General features: G+C 42.2%; 1 protein-coding gene across 2 annotated transcripts in view; it reads left to right on the forward strand.

Annotated features, from left to right (window-relative positions):
• Nucleotides 1-11,505, forward strand: part of syn3 (synapsin III) — a 123,624-nt gene extending 112,119 nt beyond the window's left edge. The window contains exons 11-14 of one of the 2 annotated variants that reach the window (XM_030439203.1): nucleotides 3,537-3,668; nucleotides 4,687-4,705; nucleotides 4,810-4,966; nucleotides 5,861-11,505. In XM_030439203.1, coding sequence (XP_030295063.1) covers nucleotides 3,537-3,668; nucleotides 4,687-4,705; nucleotides 4,810-4,966; nucleotides 5,861-5,984 — 432 coding nt within the window. In that variant the 3' untranslated portion in view covers nucleotides 5,985-11,505. The remainder of the gene's footprint in view (nucleotides 1-3,536; nucleotides 3,669-4,686; nucleotides 4,706-4,809; nucleotides 4,967-5,860) is intronic. The other variant, XM_030439204.1, reaches the window with a different exon arrangement.
• The last annotated feature ends 8,301 nt before the right edge of the window (nucleotides 11,506-19,806 follow it).

The raw sequence follows: 19,806 nt of genomic DNA on the forward strand, positions 1-19,806 counted from the left end.
AAATGAGATCCAGTGAATAGAGTTCAAAGACACAGCCCGCTGAGTCAGATAAATTCAGATAAACTATCCGTGGCCTTTTGTTATCTCCGTCAAATCAAAAAAATCGTTAATCACGCAAGAGGGAGGGACACAAACCAGAAATGTTTTCTCGGTAGAGAACATTGCACTGCGCCCATCCCTGTGCCGCGACTGCACCACAATTCTGAATGAGCACATTTCGCATGTCGTGCTCCGTGAACTTTCCTGTGCAAGCCGGATATATTGTCCAGACGGAACACTGTGCAGCTCAATAAAAGTGCAGAATAACACCTCTATGTTCCAGTGCTGAAAAGGCCAGTGGCAGCTCCAGTCTTCTGCTAGATGACTCTGTATCCTAATAAATCAGCAGGGTGGATCCCAGCTCTGCTTGCCACCGCACGCCGTTTGAAGTGGGGCCCGGTGGTCGCTTGCCAGGCCTCTGCTCAGTCCCCTGCGGTAATGACTCAACTGGCCAAAAACACCGTGCCACGCCCCACCTCGCCGCCAAGCCCTGGCCAAGAAGCTGCGCACACAGAAAAGGAAGGGCTTTAAAGGGTTCTCTGGTATGGATCGTGGTTCTGGGGTAGAACCCAAATGGTTCGATCTGATGCTTCTCTGAAAAACAAAACTCTGTCACATAAAAAAAACACGGTTTGCGTGTTTTTCTGGATTCATTTCATTCAAAAAATGCATGGGAAAGTCGGGTCCCATTTAAGATTTAAAATTTTACTCTGTGGTTTGACGTGTTTCCACATGAAACATGAGGATGTAACATTAGGAAGGGCTTAACTACAGGGACCTGATCGAGGGGGGCTGGGCTGGGTCTGACCGAAATCTATGTGGTGTTTTATTTGATGGGACGTTCATATATTTCAGCAGATTCTATGAAAAACGTTTACATAGCAAGAAGAGAGGGATTTTCACATCGTGTGTGTAACTAGATAGAATATCAGGTGGAATTTCACCTGACGCCAGCCGAGCTTTCCGTTCTCCCACAGCACATGTGAAATTCACAATGACTTGGGCAGATTTTACTATAAAATTAAGCCATTATCGAGACAATGGGTGTCCAGACACAGTTAGACAAAAGCAGCTTGCTACTAGCTATTTAGCTACCAACTGATTCTGCCAACTAAGATACTAACTCCTGTTATTAGCTAAAGGCTAAGGCTGACAGAATACTGAATCCTATTTTCAAGCAGTACGTTTTCACGTTCAAGCAGGCAAGAGGAAAGTCCTTGAAGATGAGGACCGGCTATAGTTAGCCAGACGTGCTAACATTAGCAGCTTACATCAGATAAGGACAACTCTTGATGCAGACAGCCACTCTTGCCACAGCTCCAACAGGTTGGAAATTCAGTGTTGCTGTGTGTAGATATGGTTGCTAAGCTATGACTGGACAATTGCTGTTTGGAGGCGGAATTTCGCAAACTATAGTTTGTGCATTATACTTTAGTAGATGTTGTGTACAATTGGTTTTAGAGTTTTAAGACTATTAATGAAACAAAGCATCTGTGGTGCCAATAGGGAGGATTTGAAATCAAAGGGTTCCTTTTAAACGTTCCAACAGGAATTCTCTCACTCAGGCTGTCTGAAACATGCTCAAGTACCTCTTTTCTCCACGTCTCTGTCCGTCTCTTGCTCACTGAGGAGGACAAGGGCACAGTAGCACGGTAGATTACAGCGCCAGAAACAGGTTGCGATGAACACGAGGGAAACGGGCGTGAAGATTTGTCATAAATGAGGGGAAAACACAGGATCATTTTGTGGAAGGAAACCAGGAGAGGGCAGTGAAAAATGGGAACCTCCTAGAAAAATCAGAAGGGTTGGCCAGTTTGCCTTTGGCTGGCAGTGAGCAGCTGTTTCAACAGTCCATTCTTACAGACTAAAACATTGATGAAGTGAAATAAAGAATGACACATTAGTCAATCAAATATATAACTGTTAGCGTTGCGCTGGTAGTGTACGTTCTGCATGGTTGTGTAGATGCCCATGTTATAGATATATGGATAGGCTTCTTCTAACAGTCTCACATTAGCAACAACAGGTCTCTGGGGCTGTATAGTCTTCAGCAGTGGTGTCTTCTGCCATCATAGGTGGTGTGATTTCATCAGAGGAAACACCACACTACATGATTTGTATGTAATTATGTTTCTTAACCAGCTCTGCCCCCCGAGGGACAAAAGTATTTAGAATTTAATTGACTTGATGCCACTAATCTAATAAAATCACCTCCGGCCAGAGGACCGGGAGGCCCCGGCGGTGAGACGAGCTGATGCAGCCGGTGTTTGTTTGGAGCGGGATCCCTGCCTGCTCTCTGCAGCACGTGGTCTGCCTCTGCTTGGCGCACACTGCGTACAAGAGGATGAGCACATGCATGCCCGCCGCTTGTGTTTACAGCCTGTGGCCGGGGCGCGGTGCGGCAGCCTCATCCACGCCACGCCAGGCATCTGCATCCAAGCCGGCAGTGCCAGCAGCCGCCCTCCTCCGCTCCTGTTTGTTTTGGTCCTTTTTCGGGGAGGAGGAGGGCGGCGGCGGGTCTTCCGAGCCCCATGTGCTCCGCGGTTCCGCTGCACACGTGTACGTGCATGTGAGCCCAGGCGGTGGGAAAGTTGTTTTTCTTTTTTCTTTCTTTTTTTTTCTTTTTCTTCTTCTTCGAGGTTAATTATTTGTGTACAGCAGTGGATGTGGTCTGTGCCCTTCCAAGTCATGCCCGGGGCAACATAATATTTATAAAACAGGAGCAGTCACGTTTTATCTGCTGCTGTTTGCTGGAAATTGTCTAAGTTTGGCTCATGTTTGCCCGTCTGAGGGTGGCACAGGAAAATAGCAGTTAGTTTGAAAGATGAGATTTTGTGTTTTCCAAAATATACCCATTCAGTTTATCTACCGTGGGCCAGGAGCTCTCAACGTTTTCATCTCCCGAGCCCCTTAAAATGAAGCAATTCATCATCTCAGACTGCTCAAAAGTGTCTCTTGCTACTTTGGTTTGTGTGGTTTAAGGGGGGGCTGAGGGGCTTACCATTTTATTTATTTAATGAGGATTTTTAAAAAAAAAGCAACATTCAAGATCTATTACACACTGTTTTGTCCATTTGGCGCCCTTCTGCAGGGTCTCAGTGCTCTTATTAAAAACTGCTGAACTACACAGAGGATGTAGAGAGGAGACCCAGGACAGGGGGCCTTCTGAGGAGTGTGAGTGCATGGGAACAAGAAGAAAAGTCAGTGTCATGCTCAGTGCATCCGGCAATAAATGATCTTTAAGGCCAGCAGAGTTGTTTATATATAGAGCTTGTATTGTCTGAGATCTCTGTAAAATGACTCATCATCGCTGGCACAAACCCCACAGGGTCCATCATCCCTGACATCATGTGGGGGCCGACTGTGTCTAACCTCTCACGGTAAGAGGTGTGATGCTGCCATCTAGCGGAGGAGCTTTACAGTTTCAACTCCCTGCGCTTTCTTTCAAAGCAACCACTCAGGAAGCTGATTGGCTCGGTATTTTCCCGCCTGTGCAGGTGATGGACAGCTCCATGCCGCTGATCGGCGAGCACGTGGAGGAGGATAAACAGCTGATCACAGAGCTGGTCATCAACAAGATGGCCCAAGTGCTGCTGGGAGTCTCCACACCCCAGCCTTCCTCCGTCAAGGTACGTCACCGCATCATATCTGCTTTATCCTTGATGCTCCACTTAAACCCTGCACTGCTCTCTGCTTATTCTCCCATTGTGCTTTATACGTCTTACTTTCTGTTTTATTTATGGTTTGAATAACTTTTATTCGTCATGTAGTGTCTGCACGTTTTGTTGTAAAGCACTTTGTATGCTTGTTTTGCAAAAAGCCGTACAAATCGACACCATCATTAGTATTAGCAGTAGTGCTGTGGTCAATACTATTACTGTACCAATAGTGTAACTATAATAATCCTAATACTGATGCTAATACTTGTATCATTAGTAGCTAATATAGTAAAATGACCACCATTCGTGTACTACTATAAAAGCCACCGCATCACTACCATTATTAACATCAGTGATGTTACTACTGTTACTTTTACTTTGCCTGTAACCACCAATATTACTGGACCTGTTTGCAGTATGTCATAACGCATAAAGTCTCGGCTGTCGACCACCTCAGCTAGACACTAGTACTCAAACTCCCATACGTGCATCCATACGGCCCTCCCCACACTTGTGAATGTTTTTTTTTTAAATCTCACCACTCTGAAAGAACAGTTAGATCCTCCCCATTACCAGGACCGGATTAAATAGATAAAAAAAGAAATGATGATTGAAAAATATAATTGAACAGCTGAACTAATTAAATCACATCTGAGCGGCCGCTCGTACTTTGCCATGACCATCACTTCAAATGCTCTAATTGAAACGACGACAGTGTGGAGCCTTATGTGAGGCAGACCGACGACAGGAACGAGCAGGTTTGTTTGTCTCACTGGAGAGAGAAGACTCGAGTTGTAATGTGATTGAAGTCCATATCATGTTTTATCGTTTGTTTCATGGTGATTTCAGTACCGCAGTCTCTAGTCATATGTTCAGCATTTTTGCCGGATAGATGAATGAACCTGGAGCTGTGTTTTGTTTGGTGCTTGGAGTCTATGAGGGATGAGCACTGTCACTCAATAATGACTCTGTGTCTCCTCATCCACAGACTACACAGCCCAGACGAGGTAGGAGACACTTTTTTGTCTTTTCATTACTGCAGCAGAGAGCAGCAGTGTCGTGGTGCAGTGAAATAACTAACCTACGTGTTTTCGGTGTGTACCTCCTGCAGGTGGACAGCGCTCTGCCTCCGCCTCTCCCTCCCAGTCGGCCCAGGGTTCACCCCAGCGAGCCCGATCGGCCACCACCTCTCCCAGCCAGGCCTTCCAGCCTGGTCCCATCCCTGCCGCCACCGGGCCCGGATCTCAGAAACAGTCACCACAGCTGAAGTAAGTCGCTGGCGTCTGGCTAATAGCACACCAATATGATCAATGATACTGTGAGTATATGATTAATGAGCCAAATAGTTACTTTGAATGTGTCTTTTTCAAACATTAAGTGTTTACTCATGACTTTGGTTTGGTTCATGAGCTTTTAAGTCATAATGTAGAAGCAGCATGGACGCAGCAAAGGAGCAGTGTTGTGTTTTATTGCTCAGAGCCTTTAATCAAAATGTTGACAGCTGTTAGGAGTCTGAAGCGTTATATATTCCAAAGTGATTTTGTCCCCAACTTTTTGCGACACCAGTTCCCTGATTTACCTGACATGTTAAGAGGGTTAATGCTAACAAGTAACTTTTTTGTCGAAAGAAAATTAAGAATTTTATGTGAGCAAAAAAATGACATGTAACAGATGATTTAATAAATCAACCACTGATTAGATGATAGTGAAGTCAGCAAGTCGTGTATCTAAAATTTTTCAACGTTCTGAGTCTTTGTACCACCTTAAGGAGGCAATCATGTACATTTTCCCTAGTTGGGAACTCATTTTTCCAAATTTTACGACATCACATGAATGCACCATACAATTTGTAGTGTAGAAGTGTCATAATGTACTAAATAAAGCAATAGAACATGCTAGAATTATGTTTTTCTTCACTCCCAAACACAGTGCAGCTGCGTCTCTGTTGGAAGACCGAGCGGATCAAAGTTTGAAGTTACACCGAAATTTACTTCCTTTTCAATTTTAGGTGAAACAGAGCGAGAAACATCCACTTTTGGTTGAAAACTGACCCGCAACCTTGGCATCTGGTTGAAGGTCACTTTTGTAATGATGGGGTTTTCCTCGCACCTGAACTCTTTTCTTCTCTCGCTAATTAAATGACTGTTCTCTCTACTGCACAGCAAATCCCAGTCGCTGACCAACACCTTCACGGAGACGTTACGAGGAAATGTGACCGACGACGAGGCCAAGGCCGAGACCATCCGCAGCCTCCGACAGTCCTTCGCCAGCCTCTTCTCTGACTAAAACCCGCCCCCCCAGAAGCCCCCTTCCCTGTCAGTTGTCAGGTTCGATAAAAAAGAAAAGAAAAGAGAAAAAAAAAATACAAAATCCTGACTGGTTAATCTGTTATGGGCTCTCGTTCCTTCCGAGAGCCTCAGCTTCCTGTTCCTTCTCTTTCCTTCTCACTGTTTGTGAAGTTTAACACCCGGTGCAACCCGCTGTCGTCGGATCTGCGATTCATTTATCACTAAAAAAGGCCAAAAGTTACATGAAGGTGTCGACTGGAGGCATCCGATTTTAGACATCATCACATAGTTTTCTTTATAAGAGATCTTCAGAGCTGAAGGGTGTCAGTGCAGGCATAGCATCAAACTAGATCCCATTCAAATTTCTATTCATTTTACTTGTCCTAATGATATGTTCTGTTTCGTCTGTGCCTGATTAAGACATGGCTCAGTATACAGTAAGTATCACTCCAGCCATAATTTTGTCCATCCCTACATGCTACTGCAACTGTCTCCTTATACCCATAACCCTTTGTGTTTTTATAGAAACAGCACTGCAGCAATCATGTCACAGGACTGGGACATTTTCAGGCGTTTTGATGGTGTAATTTAGCGTCTTTAAAGTTGAATCAAAGTTGAAAAGTATCAATAAAAGATGTGAATGCACCCTGGAATTTAGATCAGCGGTCAGCTGATGGCAGTTTTGCCTTTTCTAGTGGTAAATGATGACAGCTCACACTGCTTGGTATATAGTTGTAACTCCGCATACTGTTTGTTCAACCAGTGAAACTGTGCATTATTGGGTCATGTCCGATTTGTTTATATATATTTATATATGTATTTATTGATTTATTTATTTAAATTACTTTAAATTACTTTAATTGACTCGCAGCTTCCAAGCGGTTTGCAGACGTCTACGGCAATATTCTTTCATGAGATATAAACTGAATCCTCACGGTTCACCAGCGATTTTCAAGCATCTTGCCAGCAGCCACATTTCTCAGACATCCTCGTGCTGTAGACACATATTGGCTTACATAGTGACTCCTCTAACTAACATTACCAAAGTGCTTTTCAATAAAACGTCCCCCCTGCACTGGGTCAAGAAAAAGAAAAACAATCACACAGCGAACCAAACTTTGAGCTTGTGATTTCGCAAGGTGCAAACGCTGTACTGGCTTACAGCCATCGTCTTCCATCACAGGCCAGATCCTCCCCTGCAGTTTCCTCTTTTTCTTAATGTTTTGTGCTTTGTGAATTGCACTGTGTTGTGTGTGTTTTTTTTCCCTGTGGGGGATTTGTATCATAACTACAACTGCTGTGTGTTTAATGGCGAACAGTGAGGATGTAACATTTTGAGACTTCTAATGTGCTTAAATATACACTGAACAGGTTAAGTCATACACCATCTCACATCTTTATTTCCCTTCATCATCTGCAGTCAGTGTCGGCTTGGATTGTAGATAAATCATCGACAAAATTATTTTAGTTTTTGGGTAAAATGTTGTATATGCAACATCTGCAGTGGTAGCAAGGCAGACGTCTTCTTCCAGTTCACCCTGCTTTGGAGCTGCATGTTAATGTATAGTGATTGTGTTACGTGGAGTCCAATCAGTACTGTATTTTCTAACAGAAAACCAACACAAGCTCGTGATGATAAGTATTCTGTATCCCTTGATGGGATGTGTCAGGTTAAATGACTAAAAACAGTGACAAAGATCCATTTTAACTGATGTAAATATTCATATGTTTGACGGAAACCCGACTGTGTGCTGTCATTTTCATTCAAGCTAGCGTTTTTTTTGGAATTATTTGATTGTTAAGTGTGCAAACTGAATGCTGTCTCAATTTTCCCTATAATCAGCAGCAACTACAACCTTTACGGGAAACATTCTAATATTCTTCTATTCAAACCAAATTATTCGGATCTTACAATAGTCAATAATTAGCATGGTTATTTTTTCCCCATAGTAATTACCGGGTGCGACCCCTCTGCAACAGTTTGTTGGATCAAGCTTGCAGAAGGGAACAGTATATTTGGCTTTCCATGCAGAGAACAATCACAACTAATAACCTATAAATTGCTCCTTTTGCAGTAAATTACCAAGCTGTCTTGTATTTGGCTCCATAATTATCCGTGCCACAAACTTCATTAGCTTAGATAGCTGTGTTTTTTTCCCCTTCTATTTCATTAAGGGGACAACAAAGAAAATTATTAAACATATTCCATCCTATTTTTTAATAGTACAACAAACAGAAATATAAATGTGGCTGTAGTGTTTTTACAAATAAGACATTTGATTATCTGTGGGCAGTATGCAGTATTTTGAATGGACCTGTCATGATCCCAAAGTTTTTATTGTTCTTTTGATGATAATAATGAAAATAATAATAATAGTAATAATTATTATAATAATACTAATACCTATTTTAAGATAAAAATCTAATCAAATGCATGAAGATGTATAACATTTATGGTGGTGTGTGTGGGTGTGTATGTGTGTGTAAAGCTGTAAATTTGCCATTATGAAAAATAATGATACCACGAAAAAAAAACTGCCCATTTTTGCAATAATTCTTTTAATAATAAGTTTGACGCCGTTGTGGTTTAAAACTTGCTCTTATCATTAACAGAGTCTCACCGTCAGAAACACGAGAAGCTGATGTTGTTTGTTCATGGCGCTAAAAAAAATGGCCAACGTGCGTTTGCTTGACAAAATATACACTAAAGTGCTCATAACCATCAACCATATTAAGCGGTGATGGGGATTGTAGTTTTACTTTTACAAACAGTTGCTCTGGAGATAAAATGATCTCAGTGGTTGCATCTGTCCTCAGTGGGTGGAGCCTATTGCTTGATGGCTATATAGCTACATGAAATTGTGCTAAAAAAAAAAAAAAAAAAGGGGAGGCTAAAGCTAGCAGATCCCAGGCTCAGAGGCAGCATTCTCACAAGTCCCCGGTATGCTAGTTAGCCAGACATGCTAATGTTGGCTGCTTATGTAGGTGAATCGATGGTATAGTTTTGATTGAGGCATTCAGGGGAGAGGTTTGCTGATTGGTAAACATTAGGAAATCTGTGCTAGTGTTATCTTTTCTTCCTTTGTTGCACTTAAGTTTAACAAAGTTCAACGCCTTGTTTTTTCGCTCCAAACGGTCATTGTTGGCAAAAGTTCTGCCCCTGAAGACTGTTTGTAAAAGTAAAACTGATCTGCAGTCAGCTTCATCCTCGATTAAACGCTGTGTCTTGTCATTTAGCACTTTCGCAAGCCTCTCATCGCCTTTAGCACTGTGTCAAAATGGACCAAATTAGCATTCCATTGCGAGACCGCTCGAAGGTTTTAAATCATATTGCTTTTGTCTTTATTGTAAATATGCCTACCACTTAGTATGTAATACTGCAGTGTGATAAGCCATAACCAAACCATGAGGATTTACTATCCCTTATGTGCCACGCAATAATGGCTGTGACGTCGCGGATAAACTGACATGTAAACGTAAATCACTGTGTCTGTTAACTTCGAAAGACATAAAGGCGCCTGTCCTGCCCGGCAGAGGCACACAGCAGTAACTGATTTCAAGTTAAAAATCGAGAGAAACCATACCACGCAGCTTAATTATGTGTTATACTTCTATCAGGATGAAAGATAAACTTTGATGTCACTTTGCTCAGTTTAATTCCAGTTTAGGTGAAATCCAGTTGATGTCATACATATACCCATCCATACAGTTCAAATAATAATTTATGAACAGTTGGTCATAAGTTGGTCACCAGCGTAAATTTACCTTTTTTCTTTTAGTTTCGGGCCAGATAAAGTCTCTCACTCAGCTGCTTCAGCTAAATACGCCTCCTATTTTCGATTTGTCTCAATTCAGACTGAACTGCAAAGTTTACTACCTCAAGTTCAGCAGTGCTCTGCAGAAACTGACTATAGAATGGTAGTACTGGAGAAGATTTTGTGAAATGAGTCAGTGTTTCAGGCCACAATGAAGAGTATATTTATGCAAAGAAGGGAGAGGAAATTGCCTCTCATTCGGAAGGGATTAGTTTGATACATGGATTGTAGCAAAACAACAATGTAGCGTCGGTGACATCAACTGGGGAGCGTCTCGATTTCTTTCACACACAGCGGGATGAAGTACTCCCCAAACTCCTTCTTTAAACAGCCTCTGATAAATTCAAAGGATTTGCAGAAACATATATTGCCAGAATGTATTCTGGTGAGTTGGTTTAATTCTTAATATCCCCGTAATGGAACTATAATGCATATTACTTAACATTTAGACTTTCGGGGGATTTGGTTTGTAAATGAATAATATGTACAAAATGTTTACATTGCAACCATTGCAGCCTGTGTCGTGGTTGCCAGCTGAGGTGATCTATGCATGATTCCAAAGCTTTTTGTACTCATTAGTCATTTACATACTGAATTAATTAAACATAGGGCCCATGTTTAAAAATACTACAATTTCCTTTCAGCTCAGTTTGATTAACAAACTTAATTTATTGATGTTTCTTTTTCTTTTTAACAAATTGATGGTTGTCGTTTGTACCTTTAGTGCTGTACCAGTGAGGTAAACACATAAACAGACAGGGGGGCCAATTGGGGCCCATAGCTCATTTTTTTATTCCCTGAGGCCTTCGAGTAAGTTGATCCGGCCCTGGTCCTTATTTTTCTTTCTTTCTTTTTCTGTACCAGCCTGCAGATTTAATTCGAGGAACAAATCTGAAAGAATTGTTCGTATCAGGAAGATATTAAAGCTTACAGAAAGGTGTATTTGAAGGACTTTTGCTTGATTGAAAGCGAAAACGTCAGATCATACTATAAAAAGCCTCTCGTTGATGTCACGGATGCTGCCTCCATGGTCCTCAACAGTGTGTGCAGGGCTTGTGCTCATTTCACAAAATCTTGTCAGACGTAGTCGCCTCACATCCATCGTTTATTTCATCAGGGGTTCAGTTAAACATGGCGTATAATTTGGAGAAAAAGGCAATACTCTGCCATGTTCGTCGTCTCTTCTTCTCTCAGTTACGGTTGAGTCACAGGTTTAACTTTAGGTGTGTCGAACTGACACATAGCCTAACACTGGATTGAATATGCAGTCGCAGAGACTTGCCGTTGAGTCCAGCTAATACTTAAAGGAAAAAAATCAAGTTCACTTTAAGTGTGCCGTTTGTAAAATGAGAGATTTAATGTCAATGCACGGGTTTATTTGCCAACCTCTGAGTCCACTGTGTCCCTTCCTCTCTGCTGAATGGTGGACGGTATCGTGTGGTATTTTAAGTGTAATTAACGTTCCGTATTTTGGTGTAAGTGTGGCATGAAAAAAACCGACCCCTCTCGTGTGCCTCAGGTGTGTAAAATTTGGTCGTCACGTGATCTTTAATGTCTGGCTGCATATTTGTGAGAAGTGCGATGCATCTCATGTGTTTCTGTAATTAACTGGTATCAAGATTATTTTTTGCTCTCTGTACTTTTTGTTCTTTTTGTCTGAAAAATTCCAGATTTCTGTTATTAAAGGTAACAACTTTTATTATACCTGTGGTCGTGCATTCCAGTTTCTATCAGTCATCATCGGGGCTCCACATGAGGGGGTTTGAATGTTCTTTCTCCATTTATGGTCACTGTAGCAGAAGTCCTGGCTCTTACTGTACTTTTAAAAAGTCCTCTTTGGAACACGCAACTCTCAGAATATGCGGTGATAATCCCGAAATCCCTTCATCTTGGATTACTAAGGTTTTTTTTATTCCCTTTTGGCACCGCGATCGGGGTGTTAAAAGTTGACTGGCAGCGCGAGGCCGCAAGCGAGGGGAAACCTGCCGGAGTCCAGCGCTTGCCTTTCATCTGCTGCCCACTTCACGTCGAGCCCCTCAGATTAATTGTGTTAGGCACTTATGTTACGGAGGTAATATGAAACACATTCAGTCATGAATATGTCACTGCACACACATTATTGCTTTTTCAAACAATGGCATCATCACGCAGATATTTTTCTGAGACGGCTTCATGTCTGAGTGCTCCCGTCAAACGGAGAATGAGTACAGTTATTACCAAAAAGTTAGCACCACTTTAAGGAAAAGGGTATTCGCAGAGATTTATATTTTACAGCTGTCAGTATCTTTACCGTGTGTTATTGTTGAATCATTTTCTGAATAAACGGAATTTTTGTGCACTTGGGAGCAACGACAAAAGGTACGTCCAGCAGATAACAGAGTTGTGTTTCCTGCCCCCTGCTGGACTGTCCAATATTTCCTCTCTTCATAGCTTTGGTTTGGTCTCCACCAACTTCTGAAATATCTGGCGCTTTAGCTTAAATGTTCCTCTATGTTCACTAGCTGGTCACTAACTTTGTCTCTTTGCCATTTGGCACTGGACGGGTACAGAAGTCTGCTCACCAAAACAGTTAAGCTGGGAGCCATAGAGCCAAAACAGTGAGCTGAAAGACACTAAAATGCTTCAAAGAGATGATAAGAACTGCTCCGCCTGGTGATAATTCACTATAAGTTTACCACTTTGAACAACACCGGTCACATAACACACAGTCATTCAATCAATTTCAATTTCAAATTCAATTTTCTTTATGACAGAAATAGTGTGAAATCTTCAAACAGCTGAAGACCACCATTGTAAATTAGGAAGTAGAGAAGTTAAGTGGTATTGGAATATTGATCAAACATTAGTATTGGCCAGAAATGTTGGAGTTCGGTAATAGTATGCTATTTTCAACCAACTCGTTCTTTGTACCCATGTAGTGCTAAGTAACGTCTGTGTGCACACAAACACACCAGCCTGTTGTCATCTCTCATGAACACTTCGAACTCACATTCACATTGTTGAGTTGTTCCTTATCTGTTATAAAGCCTGGTATGCAGAAAAACATTGGCGCGGGACTCAACCTCTGTGGTGTGCGGGCTAGGAAATAACATCCAGAGTAGCTGGTGAGACAGATCGTGATCGCTGCAGGGTGTCGTTCGGAATAAACGTAAATGTGACTGCACAGAGTCGTTATTTTCCAAGAACCATTTCATTTCCCCATTTTTCATGCAGCCGTGTGGCTCTGTAATGGAAATAATACAGAAAAGTAATGAAATCTCTAACACTGCATCACAAGAAAAGACATTGTACTCTACAGAAAAGAAGGAAATCTGATTGTCCTAAATGCTTAATACAGTATCCCACCTCTGATAGATGAAGCGCGTCACTACAAAAGGTGCACTTGCATTTAATCAACTTGCACATAAGCAGACGTGCTGCTAATTTTAAGACAAATCCAGCCAAAACCTCCCTTAAAGGTGCAATATGTAAGAGTTCTGGTTGAAAATATCAAAGACTTAACTCAAAGAATGAGTTCAGCTAAATGGAGGTTTGGAGAATGCTGCAGCACCGTTTACCAGAAATGTGGGCAGCAAGACTTCCATCGTCGTGAGGCAGAGTGGATAGTGACCGGATCTTTAGAATGTGAAGAAATAGCAGTTTTGATCTTATGCATGCTTACCAGCTAGCCAGCTAGCAGTGTAAACACAAACAATAGCTTCGCGGCTAACTGAGATAACTAGATAACGACAGCTACAGTTAGCAGCAGTTAGCAGTTCTTCTGGTAATATACTGATTTTTGACAGGTGGCCAATTCTTACATATTGTACCTTTTTTGAATAATGAACAGTGTTTGGGGTAACACATTGCAAAAGTAACGCAGTACAGCAGTAATAATATTTGGGTAAAATATTACTAGAGTGATGTTGTGTAATGCGTTATAATCTGCGTTACCGTCCGAAGTGAAGCGCTTACTGTTGTTTAAAGAATCCATCCACCCTGTGCTCGAACATATTGATATATGCTCTGTGTGTGTTTAATATAGTTGAGCCTATAAATTCTTTAAGTCTCTGTGTGACTGAAATGTAGACCTTATGATGAAGCCTGATCCTCCCAGCGCACTTACAATTTACATTCTTGAAAATCATATGCCCATGCAGTCCTTGTTCTGTGGACTAAAATAAAAAAATATATATATAAAAAAAAAATATTTGTGTCATTCATTGGCTACATTATAGAAGGTATATCTCAAAATATATCAGACTGTAAAGATCCAGGTTGTTTATTGTTCTATATCGGTTACTTCGGTATTTTGTTTAAAGTTACCATTAGTTTAATAAGTAATGTATTACTCTATGCAGACAGGAATACTGTAACGTAATATATGACTTTCAAATGGAGATAACTAGTAATATGTAATATATATCATTTAGAAAGGAACTTGCCCAACACTGATAATCCACATATACGTCTTGATTCATCTCTTCAGAGGATTGTGTGCAAACAAAAGTAAAGATCACGTCCGGTGGAGTTGTAAGCCGTCACAGTGAACCTCATGTTAAGTGGCTTTAACTCTAAACAAGTCAGTGAATTAAAGCCTGATATCATTTGCTGTCCTCACAGCTGCTCTCAGTCTCTTCAAGAATAATAGAGTGAGGACACGTTCACGATAAAGGAGCGTTTTGTTAAGTCTACAAAAGACTGCAGACCACCCTCGCTCCAATCAAAAGCACTGGAGGTACCAGATGGTTCAGGGATAAAACATTAAAAGCATTAGACAGCATTACATTACGCTCCTCCTGGAAATGATCTTCAGCTGCCATGCTCAGTAAGAATGTTTGATCTTAATCGACTTTAAAGATATTACGGTTTGCTAATGTTCTTCTAAACCTCAGATTAGTCGACCTCTGATCTCCGGTGCCCCGCACCCTGAAACGTCCTCACAGTTTGTCCCGTGCTTCACATTTTTCCCCAATCTGAGACACGTGTTGCATACCAGACCACTGGCAGCCTGATGCTAATCTGCTGCCAGTGGGATTTTCGTGCGTGCTTAAGGTGGAACGTCGAATCTCTCATCTGCCGCAGGTCTCTGCCTGCCTGCGGCCGCCACGCCTGTGAGCACACCTGCTCACCGATAGCCCGTCGCCACAACACTGCTTTTACTGTAAGTATTTGGAAATATTCTCATGAATTCTGTGACCTTTTTTTTTTTTTTTTTTTAACAAACAAGCTGTATTTGGATAGAAATCACAAGTGTAGAGCAGAAGGGGTGAAGAATAGATCCAGAAGGGGGCGTTGTCCTCCTAAACAAACCCATCTTCCCTCATATCCATCCTCATTCTCTCTCTCTCTCGACTGTGGACATTTAATCAGTTGTATTCTTGAGGCAGAAATGTGTCTGCACACTCTTCGATTAAATGAAAAGGACGCCTTTAGCCGTACTAAAGCTGGTTTGTTACATCGGGTAGTTTTCCCGTGAAAGTAATTTACCGGCACAAAGAAAACAGGTTCATAAGACTAAAGTGTCTTTAAAGAAACTTGTATTCCATTTTCCTTCAACTATTCCAGTCACACTGTTTACCTTCACACTGCCTATATGTGACACAGTTTGTGTCACTCTTACACGACAGTTAAGAGAATAGCTGTGTCTCCACAAGACCAGCGCCCGTCCTCCTCAGTGTGTCTGACAGAAGGCGTACGTCTCCATCAAACACTCCTGGTAAATCCACTGTTTATTGTTAGCAGCTAGCTGGTGAAGCAAGTCAAACGTCCAGTCGAGTTAAAGGCCCAGATATGTTCTCCAGCGCTGGCCGGGAATGATCCAGGGCGGACAGAGACAACATGTTTGCTCATTGCATAAAAAGTCAGTTTCACAAGGCAACAAAACAACGTGTCATGTTTCTCAGGACAATAATTGATGAGATATGCTATGCTACGACAGGCAGCCATGCAACGCCGTTCCTAAATAATCATCAGCGTGAACAAATGTCCACTTTAACAGCAGTTCTGCGTGCGGTCTGTCCGACTGGGGGTTGCGCCCCCAGCTGTCCAAGATGGCAGACGTACTCATGCATGCACTACTCAGATTGAGCAGCTAGTCATATTGGGTAGTGGCCCGAATGAACAGGTAAATGTGAACAGGAAGTTGACTGTTGATCTGTGTGAAACCAAAAAATCTGCAGCAACTCTGAAGGTTGCGCTTAAGACGGAGGGAGGTACAAAGCTGCCACCTGATGGTCTGAGGTCATTGCACCAACAACTCCACTGATTGTGTGTAGTGTAGTACTACAGGAGTTTCAGAGGAGCAGCCTGGGAACCCGACGGTCTTTTGTACTCTATAAAAAGCATTCGCCGTTGTTTGGAAATGTCCCAGTTCCCTCTGATGACGGTGAATCTCATTCTCTCCTGAGCACTGATGTTTCAGCCCCGCCGCTGCAGGTGGAAGCGTGTAACTATCCAGCCCGCAGGAAAGAGAGCATTGATTTTAAAGGCTGGAGTGGCGCCTCTATATTTAACCTCCCCTCTGTTTTATTCGGCTCAATTTATATGTCAGGCCCTGAAGGTCTCAGCATGCATCACAGCCTTCATCACATCATTTTAACCACTGTGGGTGGGTTTGTGTGTCTGTACCTGTAAGTGCACTTTATGAGAGCGCTTGCGATTGCGTGCGTGCTTGTGTGTGTGAGTGTGTGTTTGTGTGTGTGTGTAAGAAACCCTTGATCCCCCTCTCAGACCTTCCCACAGTACAACAAACGTCCTGGTCACCATAGTGAGTGTCTTTAAAAACAAGGGAAAGGCCTTGGTTGTCATGGCAACTGCAATGCTTCATCGAGCACAGGATGAAGAGAGAAACGGAGAGGTGGAAGTCCTCTACTTCGGTCTCCACAGTTTATTTCACTTATACTGCTGACATATTTCAGTGTTTGTGGGCACACATGGAGAGTTTCAGAGATCCAAGGATGAAGAGACACGTGGACGGGAGGCGCCGGGGAGAGACCGACCCACGACGCGATCGTCGGACATCCCGCTCCACCTCTTGTCTCAAGTTAAACTCCCGTCTGATGCCTTTGCTGTGATGTGGCAACAGGTCGGGAGGAAGTGGGATTTCTGAAATGCAAAAACAAATATTTTCTCGCATGCTCTTTGTATTCAGACGGATATAGTTTTAGGTTTTCATGAAGCAACGTTTGCACACAATGGTGGGCAATGCAAATGGATTCTAGGTGGCCAAAGAATCACAAAAACATGTCTGCTTGGAAGCAGTTCCTCGGTTGGTGAGGATTAAAGCATCTCGGATGGAAACTCTCCATTCCATTCATGTCCATGCCGCTGAGCCGACGGCGGGTGTCTCAAAGATAGATATCCCCAAAGATAGATAAAATGTCCGCACGTAAATCCAAAACTATCTGCATGGCGCGATGCCATCGTGAGTAAATTACGCAGCACACTGAGAGCGCTGAATGTAGATTTAAGGGGAGATTCTCCGCATGGTATGTTTATCATGAGAAATAGCTTATAACATATGGTAAAACTGCCGCTTCTCCCACTATAAATATGACTGGCATGTACGGTATGAGCTGCGGGTTATATTTCAGTCCATACATGGTTTGTATGCTGCACTACACATGACTTTATTAGAGATACATTTCAGCCGGTCCTCATCAGGAAAACCACCATATATGTTGACAGTGAATGCAGCTTCTTATGACCCATATGGCAATTCTTGTTAGGTGGCGACCTCCAGTGGTCGTAGAAATGATTACAGCAGCAAAGGAGGAAGTAAGGTTTAGAATATAGTTTTGCCAAACCATAGAAGAATGAGTTATTTAAATGTTCCAATATAGTGAAATTACGACTCATACATGTAATGCCTTCAGTTTTGCACATGATTCACCCATGTCCGTAACAGAACTACAGAAGCAACTTTAACCTAAACCATGATGTTTTCCTGAACCTAACCAAGTGGTTTTATTGCCTGAGCGAAAACAAAGGTTGGGTTGCTTTTTGGAAATCATAGTGTACGTCGTTTAGGGAGTAACTGGTAATTGACATTGAGTCATTCAGGGATTAGGATGTGTTGGGCAAAGTCCATTGAAGACATCGTTCAATAACTTTTTTTAACAAAACTACCAGTGAAAGAATTTGGGCTCCTTGAAGGAAAGGTTCCATTTATAAAACAGGCTTTACTGCTCTCATGCCGAGTTAGATGAGGTCCATTAGATATGAAGCTATAGCCAGGAGATGGTTAGCTTAGCATAAATATTGGGAGCTGCTGGCTTTATATTAATACATTGTTCCTACATGGCGATTATCTGCAAGAAAGCAAATGAGTGTGCCTTCCAAAAAAGTCAAGGTATTTGTTTAAAATCAAAACACTTTTCCCATTTGGGAGCAGGAATGCGCTTTTCAAATTTCATTTAATTTTTTCATGGGTCTCCTGTTTCCAATTTGTTTTCTTATAATATAAAGTGACTACTAAGTGTTTATGAAACAGTCTTGTGATTCCTCTGATGAATTCTAAATGATCTGTAACAGCAAACAAGACCGTCTGCGAGAAGACTGCTATTTTTATTTGAGTTATTTCGTATGCCTGTGCTCGGGTCTGATCACACGTCACATTTGTATACTGACAGATATGCAAATAAACACCTAACCCTAACCCTTAAAAAATGCTTTTTGATAAGTAGATAATCAATTGACATTTACATGGGTTCAGACTGAGCTTTTATTTCATGTACATTTCTTTTTACCCTGTAATTAGCGACACATCTAATTGTTTTGTGCCACGGGGCAAAATTACATCAGTCATGACCATTAAAAAGCACCACATCTTAATTTTAAGGCAATTTCTAGATCGACGGAGCTTTCATGATTTATTATGCTTTTGTTGGTGAATATGACAGTTACTGGGAAGAGACAGTGTGAAGCTGACGTAACGCCAACACTTCCACAGACGACTGGATGATGCAGAACATGTAAAAGTCACCGTATGATAAACCTGAGGCGGTGATGTTTTTTTTCTCCCCAAAAAAGCGGATGTACTGTATGGCACTTTGGAAATAAACTCTTGGAAGTTGAACTTAAACAGCCTGTCAGTGTATCTCCAGCCCACTCGGGGAAGAAGTATGTGTTGTTTGTAGGGGATTGGGCTGAAGAGGGGAGAAGAGCTGTGGAGGGTCGGCCTGTTTACAGAGGGAACGTTACCCCTCTCTGTAGGCCTTTCATTTCCTCTGCTATGAAGCTCTGATGCGCTCCTCCTCTGTTTTTCCCCCGCTCGGCCTTAAAATGGAAAAATTTCATTAAGTGTCTCGAGGACTCATCTGCTTCCAAACGAGATAATAAAAAATAAACATGTGAACATCCAAAATTCACTTATTGACTGGCTTATCTCGGTTTGCTGGCTATTAATTATCTGCTGCCGCGTCTTAATCTCCGTCATTCATCCTGTCAGCTCTCCTATGGTTATTTTTGTGTACGAGTGCACCAAAATCACTGTAGAGCTCATTTTCCCCATGATTGCATATCAAAACAGGATGTATGGGGATATCGGCCTCTGTGAGGATATGGGAATTATTTTCCGCTCTGGAGACGTGTGTTTCCCTCCGGAGATGTTCGCCGCCTCACCGGAGAGATGGTACGTGCTTTCCTCTCTGGGCACAATGCGAAAGTCTATGAATGCGTCCGCCATTTCGGTCCAAGGACAGCCGAACAACGCAAAGCTGCATCTGAAAAAACTTGTCGCGCTGGCAATTCAAACTGGCAGGGACACGGGCCGTGGTTTGGAGGAAAAAAAAAAAAGGGAAAATGCTCGACATAAACGTTTTTTTTTTTTTTTTTGTGGCATATTTTTTTCTCGTGCGCCGTTTCCAAGCTCACAACTGAACCCTGAAGCTCGATTTTCAGGCCGGCAAGAACATGAAGTCCTCGAAACGCTCGAGGAAAATAAACTGGAAGAGTGAAAGACGGCACATCCAAAACACTCAACAAATCAGCCGATGGAGATCACGTGACCGGAGCGACTACTAA

This window comes from Sparus aurata, chromosome 14, assembly GCF_900880675.1.
Source record: "Sparus aurata chromosome 14, fSpaAur1.1, whole genome shotgun sequence".
Taxonomy (NCBI): Eukaryota; Metazoa; Chordata; class Actinopteri; order Spariformes; family Sparidae; genus Sparus; species Sparus aurata.